The 17,801-nt window shown below is 39.2% G+C and overlaps 1 protein-coding gene across 7 annotated transcripts in view; it reads left to right on the plus strand.

Moving 5' to 3' along the window:
- The window catches only part of LOC116905663 (neurexin-3), a 793,437-nt gene that overhangs the window by 125,005 nt on the left and 650,631 nt on the right, over positions 1-17,801 (plus strand). For 6 of the 7 annotated variants that reach the window (XM_032908632.1, XM_032908638.1, XM_032908639.1 and 3 more), the window contains exon 5: positions 2,540-2,551. The exons of the other annotated variant lie outside the window; for it this stretch is intronic. In XM_032908632.1, coding sequence (XP_032764523.1) covers positions 2,540-2,551 — 12 coding nt within the window. The remainder of the gene's footprint in view (positions 1-2,539; positions 2,552-17,801) is intronic. 7 annotated transcript variants of the gene reach the window in all.

Consider the following 17,801-nt stretch of genomic DNA (forward strand, 5'->3'; position numbering starts at 1 on the left):
TTCCTGCTGCATCATGGTATCCCACCTCCTACTCTCAGCTTCTCCATTGCCCCTCACCATTTGTCATCTGGGCCAGGCAGGACAGCTGCCCTGCTGGGCTGCCTCTAAGAGGAAAGCATGAAACAAGGCATGACGCGGTGATAATGGGGGTGAATGAAGCTAATTTCAGAGCAACCAGGCGATTAACTTCCTCCTGCTCTTACCCTGGCCCCAGGCTGGGGCCCAGCTTGGGAGCAAGGATCTAGGTTTCTCCTTGAACTTGACTCTGGGCAAATGTTTGCCGTATGTCCACCCCTCCATTCCGCTGCTATCTTAGTGATACTCCATCCTTCCTGGTCAAAAGAAGCCATTTGGGGGTTTTAATGTTTTAAATTTTATATTAAAGAAAGAAAAAAGAATCACCACAAGAACATGCTAATGTTCTTATGGCAGGATTCTAACTCATTATACACCCTGAAGAAAACTGCATATAAAGATCTGTAAATTCAGCATCTGCAACCTAAAATATTCAAATATGCAGGGAATGAAGTGTGCAGGAAATTCAGCTCGGTTAGGCATGGGGTGGGCTGTGAATGAAGCCTTTTCTCCTAAGTAAAAATTTTCCACATTATCAGCCCAAATCAGGATCTGAGAACTGAGCCCACTTAAAATTGTCTTTTGCTTCACTGTTCAATTGCTACTATTGTGTTTCTTCCAAGCCTTGGGGTGATTGCAAGATTGGTCTACCTGCCTTGCCCTATCACTAAAAGACGGCTCTTTAATTTTTCTTATCTGTTTCTTTTCAAAACACCTATCAGACTCAATTCTCCTTTGGGGGAATAAAAGTAAAGAAAGATGTGGTACCACATGTGACTTTTTTCTTGATCTTTGAGAATGTACGGCCACTTCCTGAATCCTAGTCTCTCAAATCAACCCATCAGATGGTTTGGCCATAGAGATTACACCAGATCAAGTAACCATCCAGGGCTGAAAGACATTGGTTAGCAATTGCAGATGGCCAGTTGAGGATATCTTGAACGAATCACTATGCTTCTCTGATATAAGTGTTTTTCACAGTGTGAGCCAAGATGTGGACTCCATAAATTTCAAGACAGTGTTGGTTTTACAGAAATTACTGTCAATCTGAAGGGGAGGGTCAGGTGAGTTCTCCAGGGTTTCTAGAATGAGGGCTGTCTGTTCCTGTAGCTAGGTGAGAGAAATAAGTACTCCCAACAAGTGAGTATGAGTAGAGGACAGCCTTGATATAGACCTAGTATTTGCACAGTTTTGAGAAACAGAAGCCTTTTCCTTTGAAGTAAGAAGAGCAGAGTTCTATGACTTTCCAGAATTTAAAGGTCCAAACTTGATGACAAATAACATCGTAAAAGCAGGACATCAGTTCTGATGGCAGGACTTCTCCTGTGTTCTTCAGCCTTCTGCTCCTGGGATCCCCTTGTGAGGTCTCCCAGCATTTCAAGTGCCTCCAAGTACTACACATATCATATTGCTAGTATCACAGGGCATGAGGATAGGCTGATGTGATCTTAACTTAGCTTATTTCAGACACAAACACATCCTAGAAAGGCTAGATCCTGCTGTTGGTATGAACAGCACTTGGTGACTCTATTATACCTTACTCTAACACCATATGTATACTTGTGGGGCACTCGAGTACAACCACACTCCCAGCTAGTATCCCTTCTAGAAAAGAAGAAAAGAATTATGCAAACACAGATGCTGTGAATTTCTCCTTTGAGGGGCTTTCAGGAAAAGATGCAGAATTCTTCCGGGTGATGGTACTGCTGAGGTTTTAAAGTTTCTATTGGAGGCTTAATTTGACTTAAGAAAACCCTTTGGCTTCTCTATTCCTTTTTCCTCTCATTTTTTCCACCCTCTTATCCATTCTTCCCCCTATAATGACTACTTAAAAAAACTTCATTCTTCTCACTACCAATGCCCCATGCCCTCCTTCTGCACATAGTAGATAGGGGCTTCTGCTCAGCTCCCACTAAATCCCAGGAATTAGTATTTAATGTCCACGAATACATGTGGTATTTATGTGTGTTGCGTGTACACCTCTTATATTGTATGTCACACTCTGGGTCCTCATATCTCATGTGAATGTTGGGAAAATGTAAGAGAACCAAGATTCTCAAAAGACTTTTCCTAACCATGTTTTGTAAGATTTGTTATATGTGTGCACTCTCACATCCATGTAGCTGTGCAGTGCTCTTTGCATGAGGACTTTGCCATGTTTCTAAGGAGAGAACTGAGAAGAAATGAATGGATGAAGCTTGAACGTGAAGCCAATGGAAGCAGCCTGGCTGGCTCCAGCATTTGATCCTTAAGCCTCCCATCATGCATTTGCTTATGCTGACTTCTGAGGATGCTGTGGGGCAACTTCCTGTGCTGTCTGTCCTGTGATTTGCCATGTATGTTATTTCTCAGTGTGTCTGCAGCGTGCTGATGTCCACTCTCTTTCTCTTGCTCTCTCTTGCCGCCTCCATGGTGGACTCCATGCTTCCTCTCCTTATCTGGACCTTCTGCTTCCTTTCTGTAGGTAGAAGTAAAGGTAGATGACTTTATTTTTTACCATTCTATTAACTTATCAATGTGCATTTTTGAATTATTTGTTTAGGGGGGGAACTGTTGATTTGATGACTATATTGGACCTGCTAGAAGTTATTGCTTTTAACAGCATGGAAAAGATTAAAAAGTTTTTGTCATTGCTATCCTTCAGTGAACCCTGTATTAAATGTTAGGGATGTTTCTGCTTCCCGAAAGCCAGTCTTAAGCATGGTATTATATGGTGTCTAACAGGAATAGGGTCTCTGGAAGTGGACTTGCTGTGTGGAAATGCATTGGAGAGTGTTCTAAGATCCTTTCTTGGGATGTATATTTCAGGCACAGGGGAGGTAGGACAAGATGTCCCATAATTGCTGGATTTTATACATAACTGAGTTTGGGGTATCAGCAGCACTGGGATGGTGATGGAAGAGAAAGGGAGAGGATTGGAGAATTGCCTAATTTTACTAACTGTAGATTTTTGGGGTGGTCTATCACTCTTCTTTCCTTCACTGTTGCAATTTTTGTATTTGTGGGAGATGGAATATTAAGACTAGGGGCAGTAGGCTAAGAAAGGTGGAACTGAGGAAACATGGCAAACTGTAAAAACAGAACTATATTACCCTGGCAGGGGGAAGAGCAGACAGGTGATGTGGGATGTGAGTGGACGAAGCCCGCCTTCTGCCAGGTGGTCAGGAGGAGAGGCGACGAAATATGTGGGTGGGCTTCTTACACCTCACTATGCCTCTACACTTTGGGTGGCTAGATGCATTCATTCATTGCTAAGCCCAGAGAACCTGGCTCATCTGCTAAGATTAGATTAGTTGTGCAGGAGTGAAAGAGAAGTTAGCTGATAAATTATAAATATGAATCTCCATTCAGTTCTCCCCTCCTGGATAATTCTCCCTCGTCTTGGTGGGCGGGTGCACTGCTGTTTCCTTCAAAAGTTGCTGAATAGCATAAGTAGAGTGAGTGAATTCTGGTGTGAGGATATGACCCAAAGACGGGCCTGACAAGGTATTCAAAATGCTCCGTCGAGGACTTGTTTGGTAAACTGGTCATCTCTCATTTCGGTTTTGTGTTTTCTGTACAACTGCCTTGGGAGTGTTTTGGCTCTTTCCCGTTTGAGCTTGGATAGTAGCCAGCTCCTTTAATGCTAAGGCTGCTTGACAACTCCTTTAATGCTAAGCCCAAGTGGATTCATTCTCAGAAATGTGCTACCCTGAACCCTTAACCCATTGCTGGATTGACACCTTCAGTAAAGAGTAGGTGGGGACGAGGAAGAGGCCAATAGCCAGAGACCACTTTATAGGTGAAGCCACCCACTATTTGCTCATGATGTAGTTAATTGAAAATGTGTGGTACCCTCTCCTCTCTTCTTATCTCCTCTCCTCTCTTTTCCTCATGACTTTTTATCTTTTCCTCTAAACATCCCCCTGAAATGGCATTTGGGTATCTGTGGACTTTTGCACCCATGGTCTTTCTGCAGGTCATTGCTGTCACCATCACTACTACCTATACTCCTGTGTGCTGGCCATTGTGTTCTGTGCTTTGTGAGTCTTTTCATACTTAATATCTACTATTCTGAGGTCTGTGGTGACATTATCTATGTTTAATAGTTCTGATAACAAGACTCAGAGAGATGTTAGGTGACTTAAATGAGAATCAAATCCAAATCAGAATCCCTCTGTGTGTTCTGTCTGAGATAACAAAGATGATCTCACGTACTTTCCTTCTATCTGCCTTTCAGACTCTGATTGGCCTTAAGTTCTAGCCTGTCACCTTACATTTGCTGTAACATATATCCATATAAATGTTACCTAGTACTGTCACCGCAATATGTCCAGAGTCAACCTTAATGTCATTTGTCTTCAAAACCAGTTTCCTTTTCCAATACCCCATCTTCCTCACCACCCAGGCTTGACCAACAGTAACTGCTTACTAACTTCCTCCTTCATGAAGGCTCCCCCTCCAAGGCAGTCAGCAGAGAGAGTTTTCTGTGACTGGCTCTAGAATGACTTTTACATCTCTGTCTGCATCCAGAACTTATTAGGTCATTACCCTAGCTTGTCTCCCGGTTGCTTTTTGCTTCCAGTCAGCCCACTGATCAAGAACTCTGTAAGCTCTGTCTACCATGTGGGATACAGGATTAGCCACTTCACTTCCAGAGCAGTCTCCAGTGTGGCCTTGCTTTCCTAATTTAACCTTTACCCTTGTGTTTCCATACAAAATTACTGCTTCAGACATACAGACCACTAGCTTACCTTGTAAGACTTCTTACTTTGTCAGCTCTCCTTTCTCTTAATGAGCCCTTCTCCATGATCTTCCTCCTATCAGAACTCACACTTAGAATTCTGTTTGACTTCATGTTGTCCTTGAACATTGCATGCAGTGTTGAGCTTTCCCTCCATCTTTCTAATAACTTGTATTAAACTTATTGAGGATCGGGCCACTCTTTCTCTATAGATTGCAAGTATGTGGAAGGCAATGTTTTCATTGGCTAATGTCCAGATGTGTTTAGTATAATGTGTGATATGAGGAAGGAATTCAAAGTTTCTAGCCTTTATCTTGCTGTCAATCATTTTCCGCAAAATGAAAATGAAGCAAAATTGAAATCCTTTCACGTAGCTCATCAGCTCAAGGAGCTTTTGGTGGACTCTCATGGAGTCATTGTCGAGATATTCTGTCTTAGGCTTTACATGTGACCTGGTCCCACTGAGACTTCTGTCAACTCTTCAGCCTCCTAGAGCCGCCTCCAGTGCCCTTTATGTCAACCCACATTGCTTTTTCCTTCCTGTAAGCTTCTCTTTGAGCTCTTCCCTTTTGTCCAAATGCCTCTGTATACCCATTTCCCTTCTCCTATCCCAAGGTTCAATCTCTTATGTCTGTCAGACTTCATGCTTCTGTTATACAGTGCCTCTACCCAACTGTCTTGAATGATGCATCATCATTTACCCCCAGGAAAGTATAAGTGGCTGTGTCTTGGCCATCACTGACAGCCATACTTCATGAGCTCAGAATTTGGTTCAGAGCTATACATGATGGCTGCCAATAGAATTGGGTAATGTTTAACTAAATCAAACAATTGGCTTTAGATATGGGGGTAGAAATAGGTAGTGTTTGATTTTTCAGTTGTGATGTTGTTAATGGGGTCATTCTCCTTCAGATGCTTGCACCCCTTACTGCTATCCTTATTTCCAGAACCCACTAATCAAAGGAGTACCAAGGGTCATGGGATGAGAGCACATATTCTGGCTCCAGTGCTCTCTGCTGCTGGGTCTTCTCTTGGTACTGTGTATACAATATTAGAGGAAATGGTTGCGGATTATACCAGGGTAAAAGTGAGAAGGTCTTGAATTATTTTTAAGCGTTTGTCAGAGAAAAGAATAGAGATGCCTCAGATCTTGTCATTCTTTAAAAGCCTGGTGATAAAACAGTGAGTCCTGTGAAGTTAAGCCTACAGAACTGAGCAGGGGTTCAGGCTTAATGTCAGCCTCTGCATTCACGAGGCCTTTAGATAGCATGTGGCCAAAGGCAAGAGAGGTTTTACCCAGAAGTAGCTGACCAGAAGAATTCTTCAGAAATCAACGTTTTCTAGCTTTGAGACATGATCTCCATGACTTCTGCTTAAGAATTGAGAGCATGTTCGGGTCCATTCCTCTTTCTCTTGCCCATTTGGAGACTGTCTCCACTGAGGTAAGTGATCAGCTACTTTCCCGTGAAATTGAATTTGGAGCAGGAGTTACAGATGTAGACCTCAGAACCAACAGAGACCTTACAGCTATTGTAAAGACTAGAGCTAAGAATGGGAAGGAAGCACTAGGTGGTGGTGGCAGACACTGTGGTAAACTGGAGTACTCTTCCTAGTATGGAAGAATGTGGGTTGTGCTTCACCAGGGCTTCAGGATAGACTGGAAGTGTGTTTTATAAAACATGTCAGCTTCTTACTTCATTCTGTCCCCATAGCATCAGCATTGTACAATCTACAGTGTAGATGAATGTGGTTATACATAGTGTACACATAGCACTTGCCAAATGAGTCAAACAACAAGTTTTTGTCCTGTGGTTTGAATAGAAAGATATGGGGTAAACTATTTCTCCAAGATTTCCTGTTGGATGTGAGCAGTTGGCAGAAGAGATCCACCAGAAGCATGCTGAATTTTATTTTTATCCATAGCAGTCAATTTTGGAAGTCTTTCTTTCTCCTTCTGCTACTATCGTAAAGTTTCATTCATGTATTCTGGAAAGTTTGGTATTTTTTGAGTGGTGCAAGCAAGTATAAGAAGTTATGGAGATGGTTGAGAGCGACCAGGTAAAAAGATAGTTTTCTTCTTTGATAACTGTCAATGAGTGATAGGCTATGTATCATATGAATTGCTATGGATCCTGACTTCCTTTCTCTTTTTCCTACAAAACTCTTACTGGACTAGTTGAGCCAAATATATATTCTTGGCCTTCAGATATTAGAGACTATGATTTATTTATGTGTGCTTTTTCCATGTAGACTTGATCGTTGGCCTTCCAATGCTGAACTAATAAACACTGGCCAAACTGGAAGGAGCTAATCAAGCTACGTGAACTTGCACATTATTTTATGTAGACTGTATTTTGCTGGTAATAATTTTAAGGGAACTGATTCGAGGAGCTGAGCTCCCTGTAGTCCCTGCTAGGATTCAAGCACCCTGCAAATAAGTTACTGTCTTGATAGCCAACTATTTATGCAAATTAGTACATGCAATGCCAGCTCCTAATTATGAAAATAAACTCATCTGTGCTCTATAAATATCTAATTATAATAAAATAGAGGCAACATTACATTTCCATCTCTTGTCTCATTTGTTTCTCATCCACATTTTTTTTCCTCTTAACAATGAATAAAATCACTTTCTTAAAAATAAAAAGCCTACTTTCCATGTTTCTACCTCCCTTCGTTGAATGTTTTGGAAATCTTTGGGGAAAAAAAATGAGTGTCTTTGAAACCTAAGAGGTAAATTGCCTGATTTTAGTAGCTTTGTGTTTCAGCAGTGATGACTTTAAAATGGGGCTTTCAAATATGAAGGATGGGTTACTTCTTTCCTTGTTCAGAAATTTTATTCAACACTGAAGACATCTTTTTACATGATTGTTTTATTTTGGAACATTTAAAAACTTGTGAATGTGAACAGTAGATATATTAATAAAATATATGCTCTGCTAGTGGAGTGTTTCAGTTAAATTTCTGTTGATAATACATAAAAGAAATTACTTTATAGATTTCCTATTTGTATGGGTCTTTGTGTAACAAGTCAAGTTGGTTGCACTGAAGGGATGTATAGTTTTCAATAGCAGGTCTTTATGTATACCCATTAGAACTTGACTTTGATATTGCTTGAATGCAAAAGATAGTTGAGTCACAATGTATTATCTTTATGATATATTTCATGTTTAAAAACTTAAGAGTTGCCTGCTAGAAAAATATTGACAACAGTACACATGATATAACTATTTATGTGTTTAAGGGCTCAGTCATGAGCCCTTTCTCAGGTATGCAAGGCAGGAGTATTTGTGTATCTGGGTATGGGTACAGTTTGTCCAAAGATTCACTGATATGTTTTTGTGGTATAATATCTCTCTATGCATAGCTTTCATTTGTAGGTATAATGAATAATAATTCATTTCAATGTGATCTATGACTGAATTTAATAGAGTCTGTCCTTCAACATTTGCAAATCAAGGTTTATTTAGCTCCCAACAAATATTCACAGAGAGCCAATGGTCTGAGGCCTCAACAAAATTCATGGAGTGACAACGACCTGCTGGCACCAAGAATCCTATGGATGAGGGGAGCAAACCTGATCCAGACCCTCTGACAATTGATGTCAAGATTCTGTGGGAGTTTAAAAGTACCTTTCAGCTACATCCTCTCCATTAGACTGGCTTAAACTGTCTACTTCTTTTTACTTACTACAGCTTTTAACATTAAGCTTTTTTTTTCTCTAAAGGAAATTGTTAGGTAATCATTTAGTTATTCAACTCCCCCACATTTTAAATTCTCAGACTCAGAAAAGTGAATATGTTTTGTGCATATACATGTAGGATATTTTTAACTTGTGTATTATTTATCATCGTTGAGATACAGCATATGAAATATAAAATACGATGTAAAATATATCAAATGCATGCATGCAGCTTAAAGTTTAAGAAGCTATCTGCATATACTATTAAATATATTCTTACATATATTCTCATATATGTATATGCATTCTTGCCAACAGTGTCCAGATTAGGAGCTCTGCTGTGTCTGTCACTCTGTAAGTTTATGTCCTGATACTCTGTGTTGAGTATCCATGTTTATTCCCTCTCCAGAACTGAGCGTGCTTGTCTAACCATCCACTGCAGGCCTTCACTTAGCTTCATTAAGAAGGATGAACTGTGAGAGACAGAGCCATTGTGGTTTCCCCTGTGTGTAAACAGAGGCAGTCATGTTGTGCTTTTGTGGGGCAGCCTGGCCTTGTTTTCGATGGAGCTCAGGTTTCCCTTTGCACAAAGACCATATCTAATTGATATCATTGGGTTTTTCCTCCCCCTCCCACCCTAAGGCATTTAGTAGTGAATAGGATAGCAGAGGAGGAAAAGAACATATGCTTTGTAAAGAGCCAGACTCATAATGATTTCTGATGGACATCTGATTCTAAAAGTGTTGCATCTTGCACTAAAATTTACATGTGAAGGAAGGGCAGGCACAGCGATGCGAACGCTAACTGCATACTGGCCCATCCTGACATAATAACAATCACAAGAAACTGGAGATCCCAGATGGCAGCTTGGCCTTTGCCATCCTTTTAATAAGCTACTAACTGCTAATTATTTCACTCTTATGGGCAAGTTAATTTACTGTTGACTCTTAAAGAGATACTACTCTTCCACCCCCACCCCCGGCCCACACAAAACAGCCTTTCCACCTGCAGGTTTGGAAACTGCTGCTGCTTAGTCTGGAAGCCTTCCAGCCGATTGTAACAATGATGGCAAGTACTGGGGCGAGGAATGTTGCCTAATAAACGGGATTTTCTGTGGGTTTTTTTCATAAAAATATAGAAATAAAAAATTGTTCGCCTAAGGATCCATTGTGTGTGCATGCCGTGTGTGTGTGTGTGTGTGTGTGTGTGTGTGTGTGTGTGTGTGCATGTGTAAGAGGCATAGATGTAGCAGCCAAGACACAGGGAGAATCTGAAATTTGGAGCCTATTTAAGAGTAAAAGAACAGCTGCCTTTTAAATGGTTGCTAATTCTGACAATTAATGCTGTTTTGTGAGTGTGTGATTTTCCGTAATAGCAGTTACGAGGGATGGTGGTGGGTAATAGCTCATTTCCTAAGCTTTATGATAATGGAGTGCGGAGACCACAAAACAGAGAAAACCCAGGCCCCGTGCTCTGGAGTCCTTTTAAATGAAACGCTCACAAAGCATGCTTTTCCTGCCCCGTTCTTCAGCTGCCTTAGGATGATCTTGCGTTGGAGCACATGCGCAGATTATTAAATGAGTGATGTGCAAGCTGACTTGAGTGCACCAGGAATGAGCATTTGGGAAGAAAAAAAAAACCTTGTTTGCAACAAGCTGTCTGACAATCAAAATATTTACTTAAAGATAAACTAATGACTGTGCCTTGGGAATGCCTGTAGTTCTGTTATTGAAAGGAGAGTCAGAACTTTGGCTTGGTACCATCAAAAAATAAATTTCAAACCTCAGAGTGGTGTGTGTGTGTGTGTGTGTGTGTGTGTGTGTGTGTGTGTGTGTGTGTTCCATTTTTCCTGAAACAAAATACATAGCAAATATAAACACATAATAGGAAAATCAACCATTTTCTTAAGATTTTCAACCAGAGCCTGCTGAACTTGTTACCATACTCAGTTGTTCATTGTTACTGTTAAAAGTTATCAAATGGCTTCCATATGCTTTCAAAAATCACATTCTTCTATTATTGGTGACAACTATGAACATGGACTTGGTGATGTGATTTGCAGCCCACTGTCATCCTTACAGGGACTCCTCTGTTATGCTGTTGATAGGAAACCACTCACTCCTGCAGTGTTCGTAACAGGACACTCTTTGTGAAGCTCGTTCATCTACTTGTTGACTGGGGAAGCTTTAAATGTTATATTTCTTTAAAATTAGTATATCGCCTGGCTTCAAAAGAGTTCCAAAGGGAAAATAAGTGCATATGAAACTTGGGAGAACTTTTGTTATTTTTTAGGACATACTTTTCTTTCATCTTGTGAAAAATGCTCATTGACCCTTGTCTGTCCATCTATCTAATCTCTGTGTATATGTGCACACATATTCATATACATATACACACACAAATGCACACACTATCAAGAACAAAAGCACTCCTAGAAATGCAGGTTTAAATGGAATTTATCCCTTTTTTGTGTGTGGTAATGAAGAAAACAATCCAGGGTCTTGTGCACACTAGCGAAGCCTCCCATGGCTAAGCTATCCCTCCAGCCCTTGAAACAACGGTGCTTTCAATGACTCTGTGACTTCACCAAGCCTTTGTAATGACAGCACAGATTGTGAATCTCCCAGAAGGCAAATGCACTCTTCAGAGTTACTTACGGAATTTCTTGTCTGTAATTTTTTTTTATTTCTGACAAGAATGTCGAAGACTAAAACTAATGTTCATAGGAGAAAATTGGAACAAGACAACTCTAAAGTCCCTTCCAAGTCTAGTGTGCCTTGATGCCTCTAGAAGAAAGCTTTTGGATTGGTTTCGCTCAAGAATGCTTTTAACCACATTTTTTTTTTGTTTTGATTGGGAATAGCATTTTTAGGAAGGTTTGTTTCAATAGGGAAATTACTGCTTCACGGTGAAATGTATAACACAGATGTTTAAACAACTGCAGGTTTAGACACTAGTCTTGTTAAAGTACTTCCAGTTTGTATTACTTAAGTACTTAAATGGTTGTCCATATAATGAGTGTAAACTGTGCTCCTGGTAATGGCCTGCTGAACTGCAGGAAGAGCTGATGTCAGCGTGAGGAGCAGAGAATTACCACATATATGCATAGTCTTATGTTCCTTGAAATCTGGGGCAGGTTCACGTCATTGTGGCTATGCCTATCCACTGTATATCTTAGGTCATCCATCCTGAAACACCGAGAGTTTGACTGTAAATTCTTTTTTTGTCTTTTTTCTTCTGGACAGTGAACATTTAGGTGAAAAAGCTCCTTCCTGATGAGAAGTACTCATGCTTTGCTTAGGAATCATTGGCTTAGTAAAGGATTATGGGGTGTCTTCACATACGGCTGAGGATTTTGTATGTGTTGTCTGTTCATGAAGAAGTGGATGCCACTGATCCACGTGCAATAGATCATTTGTCTGAGTTTATTTATCTGGCAATAGAGATGTAGCGTTCTGACTGAGGTGTGAATGTCTCTGTTTCCCAAGTGACCAATAATGGGCATTTACAAGGGCCTTACTTGTGGCTTAGAGTGAGTTTCCTAGTTCTACACTGATTCATGGGGCAGTTGAGCCTGGAATGCTAAAGTGTCCATGAGAATAAGTCTAATCCAGAGTTGTAAGTACGGATTAAAGAGAGCATGGAGGAGGATCCATTAAGGCATCACCTATGCACATGCTCATTCGTGCGTGCGTGCGTGTGTGCACACACCCGCCACTTACATTTGAACTTGCCTCTAACAAAAACATTAATTTATGAATCATAAACATTAACAAATATTAACATAACATAAACACATCTCACTAATATTTCATCTAATGTGATCAGGAATTTTGAACATATATGCACTTACTTTAACCTTTCATAAGATTTTTTTATTTTCAGAAATTGGCACAGCATTGGTAAAATTGTGTTAGGTTGTACTGTTAATATTAAAGAAGGAGCAGATGAAACTACAAGTGCCCTAATAGTATGATCTTTTTCATCTGCATGTGCCCAGTTCTAATATACCAAAGTGTCTAACAGGAATCCCTGAATTATTAATACCATTTCAGGGTTCAGCACCATGGAGAGTTCCCGCCCTCTCTCTAGGAGGGAACATTGTCTTCTTCCTTAAGCTTTCCACATTAAACTAAACTAAACTAAACTAAACTAAACTAAACTAAACTAAACTAAACTAAACTAAACTAAACTAAACTAAACTAAAAACTAAACGAGACAAACAAAAAGCCCAATTCCTCATAAAACCTGTTTGTCCTTTAGGTCTTTGATAGATGTGTTTGTTCTTTGCTATGAATAAAAAGATCCATGGGGCTTTCTTATATATTTGATGGAAATTTATGAGCCATGAAGAAAATAAAAACATTTGGTTTATAGTTACTTTGCAAAATGCTGATTTGTTGCCTCAGATCTTAGAAGCATATAATTTCAGAGGGAGAGGAAACTTAGAATTCCTTTAGTCTTTCGCTCTGTAATTTTGCAGATGAATAAACACGCTGAGAGGACATGAGTGTTAAACTGATCATCTGTAGCATTGTCAGGACTTGGACCAGACTTCCTGACTCCCACTAATACTGTTTTCTTTTCCTTTCCTCCAAATAGGCACTAAGTCTTAGGTATCTTCACTGCTGAATGACATTTGTTACGGATCACTCATAGGCCACTGATGCATTATAAGGGATTATTATTATTAATATTAATGAGTGGCTATTATTACTAATGTCATATAAGTGATATCGTGGATCTATTAGTGACCTTGATAAAGTTTTCTCTTAAATAGCTTGATAGTCTGAGATCTGATTGTCAGTAAGTTGTCCTATGTTTCAAGGCTTCATGAAGTGTTGTGTCTCTTAAGAATTTGTTGTGCTGACTTTTCCATTTTGACTGAAGTAACATGGTGATGCCAGTTGACTTTCAACATAACTTTATGCTCATTTATTTTCCTTTTGGGTATCCTATGTTTATGACTTATGTAGCAGAATAGATGCATGATGGGTTCTGTAAAATTATCCTTTCTATTCTCTAGTGTCTAGGAACTGGGTTTCAAATTGTCACTTATTGTTTTACTTTCCTTCCTTCTTTCCATCTATCCATCCTTCCTTCCTTCTGTTAAAAATAGTTATCATTTTATTTACAAAGACTTTAAATAAAATAAATATTCAACTTTTATCTCAAATGAGAACGTGTTTTTAGGCCAATAGCACTTCTTTTCTTCCTTAATCTACCTTTTTCAGAATTTACATGTCTGAAGGGTTAACTCTGAAGTCTTTACCATGAGGCAACTTAGGAGACTGTGGATCATTGTGCAAAGTCAGTTCTTAAATAGTTACAAAATTGCTTCCCTTCAAACTGCTTTGATCACAAGGGCTCTCAAGTGTCAAAGTCATTTAGAGAACTAGATAGAAAAAAATGCATGAGCACTAAGCTTTTTTTCCAGGATAGAATAAATAAATTTGTTTTCTACTATGTGCTTAGCCTTTGATAGTGATTTGTTAAAAGGGAAAAAGGGCAATGATATTAAATATTTACACGAGTGATTTAGTTGCATTATGTTGTGCTCTGTATCTCTGTTTAATAGTGAACTCAGCTACTGCTGAAATAAATGTTATCAAACCTGAAGCCTTGTGGAGGTCATTGCCTAGGTTAGGTCAAAAGAATTTGTAGAAAATTGTGATTTTTGTCAACTTTACAAATCTCTTTATTTTGGTCATCTTGTCTCCAAAAATAATAATGAAGAAAATACCTGTGAGGATTCATGGACCAAGCCCCAGGCCCCTGTCCCCAATATTTTTTGTTCAACCTGGTAGCTGGAGCCTTTTATACTTTCTTTTGTTTTGGACATGCAGAGATGGTGACAGCTCTGTCCCCTGGAGATGAACAGGGACATGCTACCTTCCTGTTCACTGGTTCTTCTGTTGCTTTTTGCCTGACAGTTTGTTTTGGAAGACAGTGCCTCTTCTCTCCCAGAAGTCTTCTTTGAAGTGAAAAAAATATATATATATACACATATATATGCATATACACATATATCAATGTATATAATATAAAAAATATTCAATTAAAAATATATTATTAATGTTTATGTATAATATAATAATGTATTATGATATATATTCTTCCTCTTGAATTCATGGCCTCCTTTTCATTTATCATATATATTTATTTTCAAAGCTGACCACGTGTTATTAGATTACCAATTGGTGTGTTCCTTCCTGGGAAAGACTATTTTTATAGCTCATCCATCCTTAGTTGAGTGTAGATCTTTATACAAGGTCATGGTCTGTGTTAGCATGTCTATTCTTGTCCTTGCTCAGCTCATGTTTAGGCAGTTGTGTGAATAAGACTTTATGGGTGTGGCTTCTAATATTCCTAACAGATACACCCTCACAGTAGGGAGTTTGAAGTGATTTTTAAGTATCTCTACCATCCAATCCTGAGGAGTTTCATGTTGTTATTTCCACTTAGACGAGGTGCCAAACAAGACTTCAATTCATTTTAATCAGTTTTCTCTTCTGTAAAATGGGGATGACAGTATCTTATTTTGATATATAATATATATTCTATATATTATGACATATAATGCTTATAAATATTATATACTTTAAATAATAACACATTATTGCACTTTTAGAAAACTTGAGAATTATCTATGCTAACACATATTAAGTACAGAATAAAATGTGTGGCTGTTATGAAGTTATATTCCCTTCTCTCTTAGAGTACCAATAAAGTATAATTGAATTTAACAAGAATTGAACACAGGAGATATATAAAATGAATAAAAATCAGTCTTTGTTCATGAAAAGCTCATAAAATAGTAAAAGAACTCTCTATATATTGATTCTCCAAGAGCTAGTGTCTCTCTCTCTCTCTCTCTCTCTCTTCTCTCTCTCTCTCTCTCTCTCTCTCTCTCTCTCTCTCTCTCTCTCTCTCTCTCTCACTACACACACACACACACACACACACACACACACACACACACACACACATCTTCATATTTCACTATGTATTACATGCCATTTAGAATATGAAACCTTTTTTTCTGGGGAAGTAGGGATTCTTTTTGTAATATGGGGTATGTGTGTGATATGTGTGGGTCCATGCATGTGTAAGTGTGTATGTATTCATGTGTGGATGCAGATACACACATGATGATATGCATGCGGAAGTCTGAGGACAACCTTTGGCCATCAGTTGTTATTTTCCTGCATTTTTAAAGACAGAGTATCCTTGCTGCATTGTGTGCCACAATAGTTGGCTTGTGAACATCCTGAAATCTGCCTCTGCCTCCCATTTTCTGTAGGATTCTAGTATTTCAGAGACTTTGGCCACTGGGTGTACTTTCTTTTTTTTTCTTTTCTTTTTTTTTTTTTTTTTTTTTTCAGAGCTGGGGACTGAACCCAGGGCCTTGCGCTTGCTAGGCAAGCACTCTACCACTGAGCTAAATCCCCAACCCCTACTTTCTTTTTTCTAAGTTCTAGGGACCCAAACTGAAATCATTAGGCTTGTTCAAGCACTTTTGGCCATTGAGTCTTCTCCAAAGCCCTAGGGTTTTGTTTTTTGTTTGTTTGCTTTTATAAATTGTGTTATGATGTATTGACATCGTAGTGACATCTACTCATGTTTTTGCATTTCCCTGTATTTATTTCATCCTAAAATCTAGGGGTGGAGAGATAGATTCCTTGGTAAAGTGTCTCACATTCAAAATTACTGGAGTTCAATCTCCAGAGCCCACATAATGATGACAGGCATAGATGCGTACTGTTGAGGTCGCAGCACCATGCAGGTAGAGACAGAAGGATCCCTGCAGAGCTGCTCAATAGCCTAATTGATGAGCCAATAAGAGCTCATGATGCAAGGGAAATGGGCGACATTCCTGAGGATGCCATCCAAGGTTGTCTGCTGGCTTCTACAGGTACAAACCTATGTCCGCTTATGTCTAAGCATGCACACATGTGGATAAAATTATTTTATCCTAAAATATAGACTAGTGGGTTGGAAATAGTGAGAATCAGCAAGGGACAAGGAAATTATAGTATGTAGTAGTCAGAGAAGGCTTGCTGGTATGAGAAAGGATTTGCAAGCCAAGTCCACTGAATGCTGCTCAAACATTTCTTACTGCAGTTTGCTGGGCAGAGTGATGATGGGTGGCATGTGGACTCTGCTCCATACTGTCACTCAGGCACCTGGGACCTTGCATCCTGTAAGTGTGTCATTTTGCAGAGTGTGATCCTTCTCTTTGGCTAACTGTAGAGGAGAAGAAGGAGAGACTAGAGGATATTCTAAAGCAGAAATAATGTGTATCATTTATTATTGGCAGCACTCAGTCATATGACACTACCCAGTTGCAATCTATTTGTGAGCAGTGTCAATCTCTGCCCCAGAGGAAGGCTATTTTCTGTTCCTGCATCATCTTTTTCACATTAGCTTTATTCATCTCACATCTGTTTGAACAAATACAGTACCACCCTTATTCCTTTGTCTGTGACAAGCATACACATGTATTTCATTGTAAATAAAGTGGTTCCAAGTTACTGTAACTTTCCTTAAATTCATTGGATCACCCTGGGGACTTGTGTAACTATTGACTTCTCTCCAACCCAGGACCTGCCTCTCTAGCTTGCTCTTACAAATCAGTTGATTTGTGATAAATTGTCCTGTAAGAAAATCAAAGAAAGGGCATGAAGTAGAAAAGTGTCTTTAAAAAAAAAAATATTTATGGAGTCTAAAAGAAATTTCACATTTATCTCAGTTTTTAAACCAATTTGCTAGGTGTGGCTATTTCGTGGTGGATTCTGTTTAGCATTTTCACCTGACCTGGCTTGAGTTGATGAACTAGGGCCAAACATCTGGATCAACAAGATTTTTCTTCTATTCCAATTACTGGATAAAAACATCGTATATCTGTCTTTCTGCTTTATCATCTACACAGGGTCGCTCTTGATTGAGACAATTTTGTTGTATTAGCATAATGAGAAGGGAAGCTTATTTGACAGGCTAGCTTATTGTTTGTGGATAACTTGCAAAACAGCTGATGATGACCCATTTCTTTTTGTTTGTTTGTTTGCTTTTAGATTCACCTAATCTATTGTATGCCTAGAAAGAGTTAAAACCATGGTATTTTGAAATGTATCCTTCCCTGCCACACTGCCTTTTCTCCCTATGTGGAGAGCTTGGCTGCATCCTGCCTCTTCAGTGGATGTCAGAATGAGGATAATTCTGGGCTTGTGATTTTTTTCTCTCCTTTTATCTGCCTCTTTTTGTGTCTTTGTGTGCAAGTCTATGATTACTATTGAGTTCTCCCCTCCCCTAAATGCCAGC

This window comes from Rattus rattus, chromosome 7, assembly GCF_011064425.1.
Source record: "Rattus rattus isolate New Zealand chromosome 7, Rrattus_CSIRO_v1, whole genome shotgun sequence".
NCBI classification, from domain to species: Eukaryota; Metazoa; Chordata; class Mammalia; order Rodentia; family Muridae; genus Rattus; species Rattus rattus.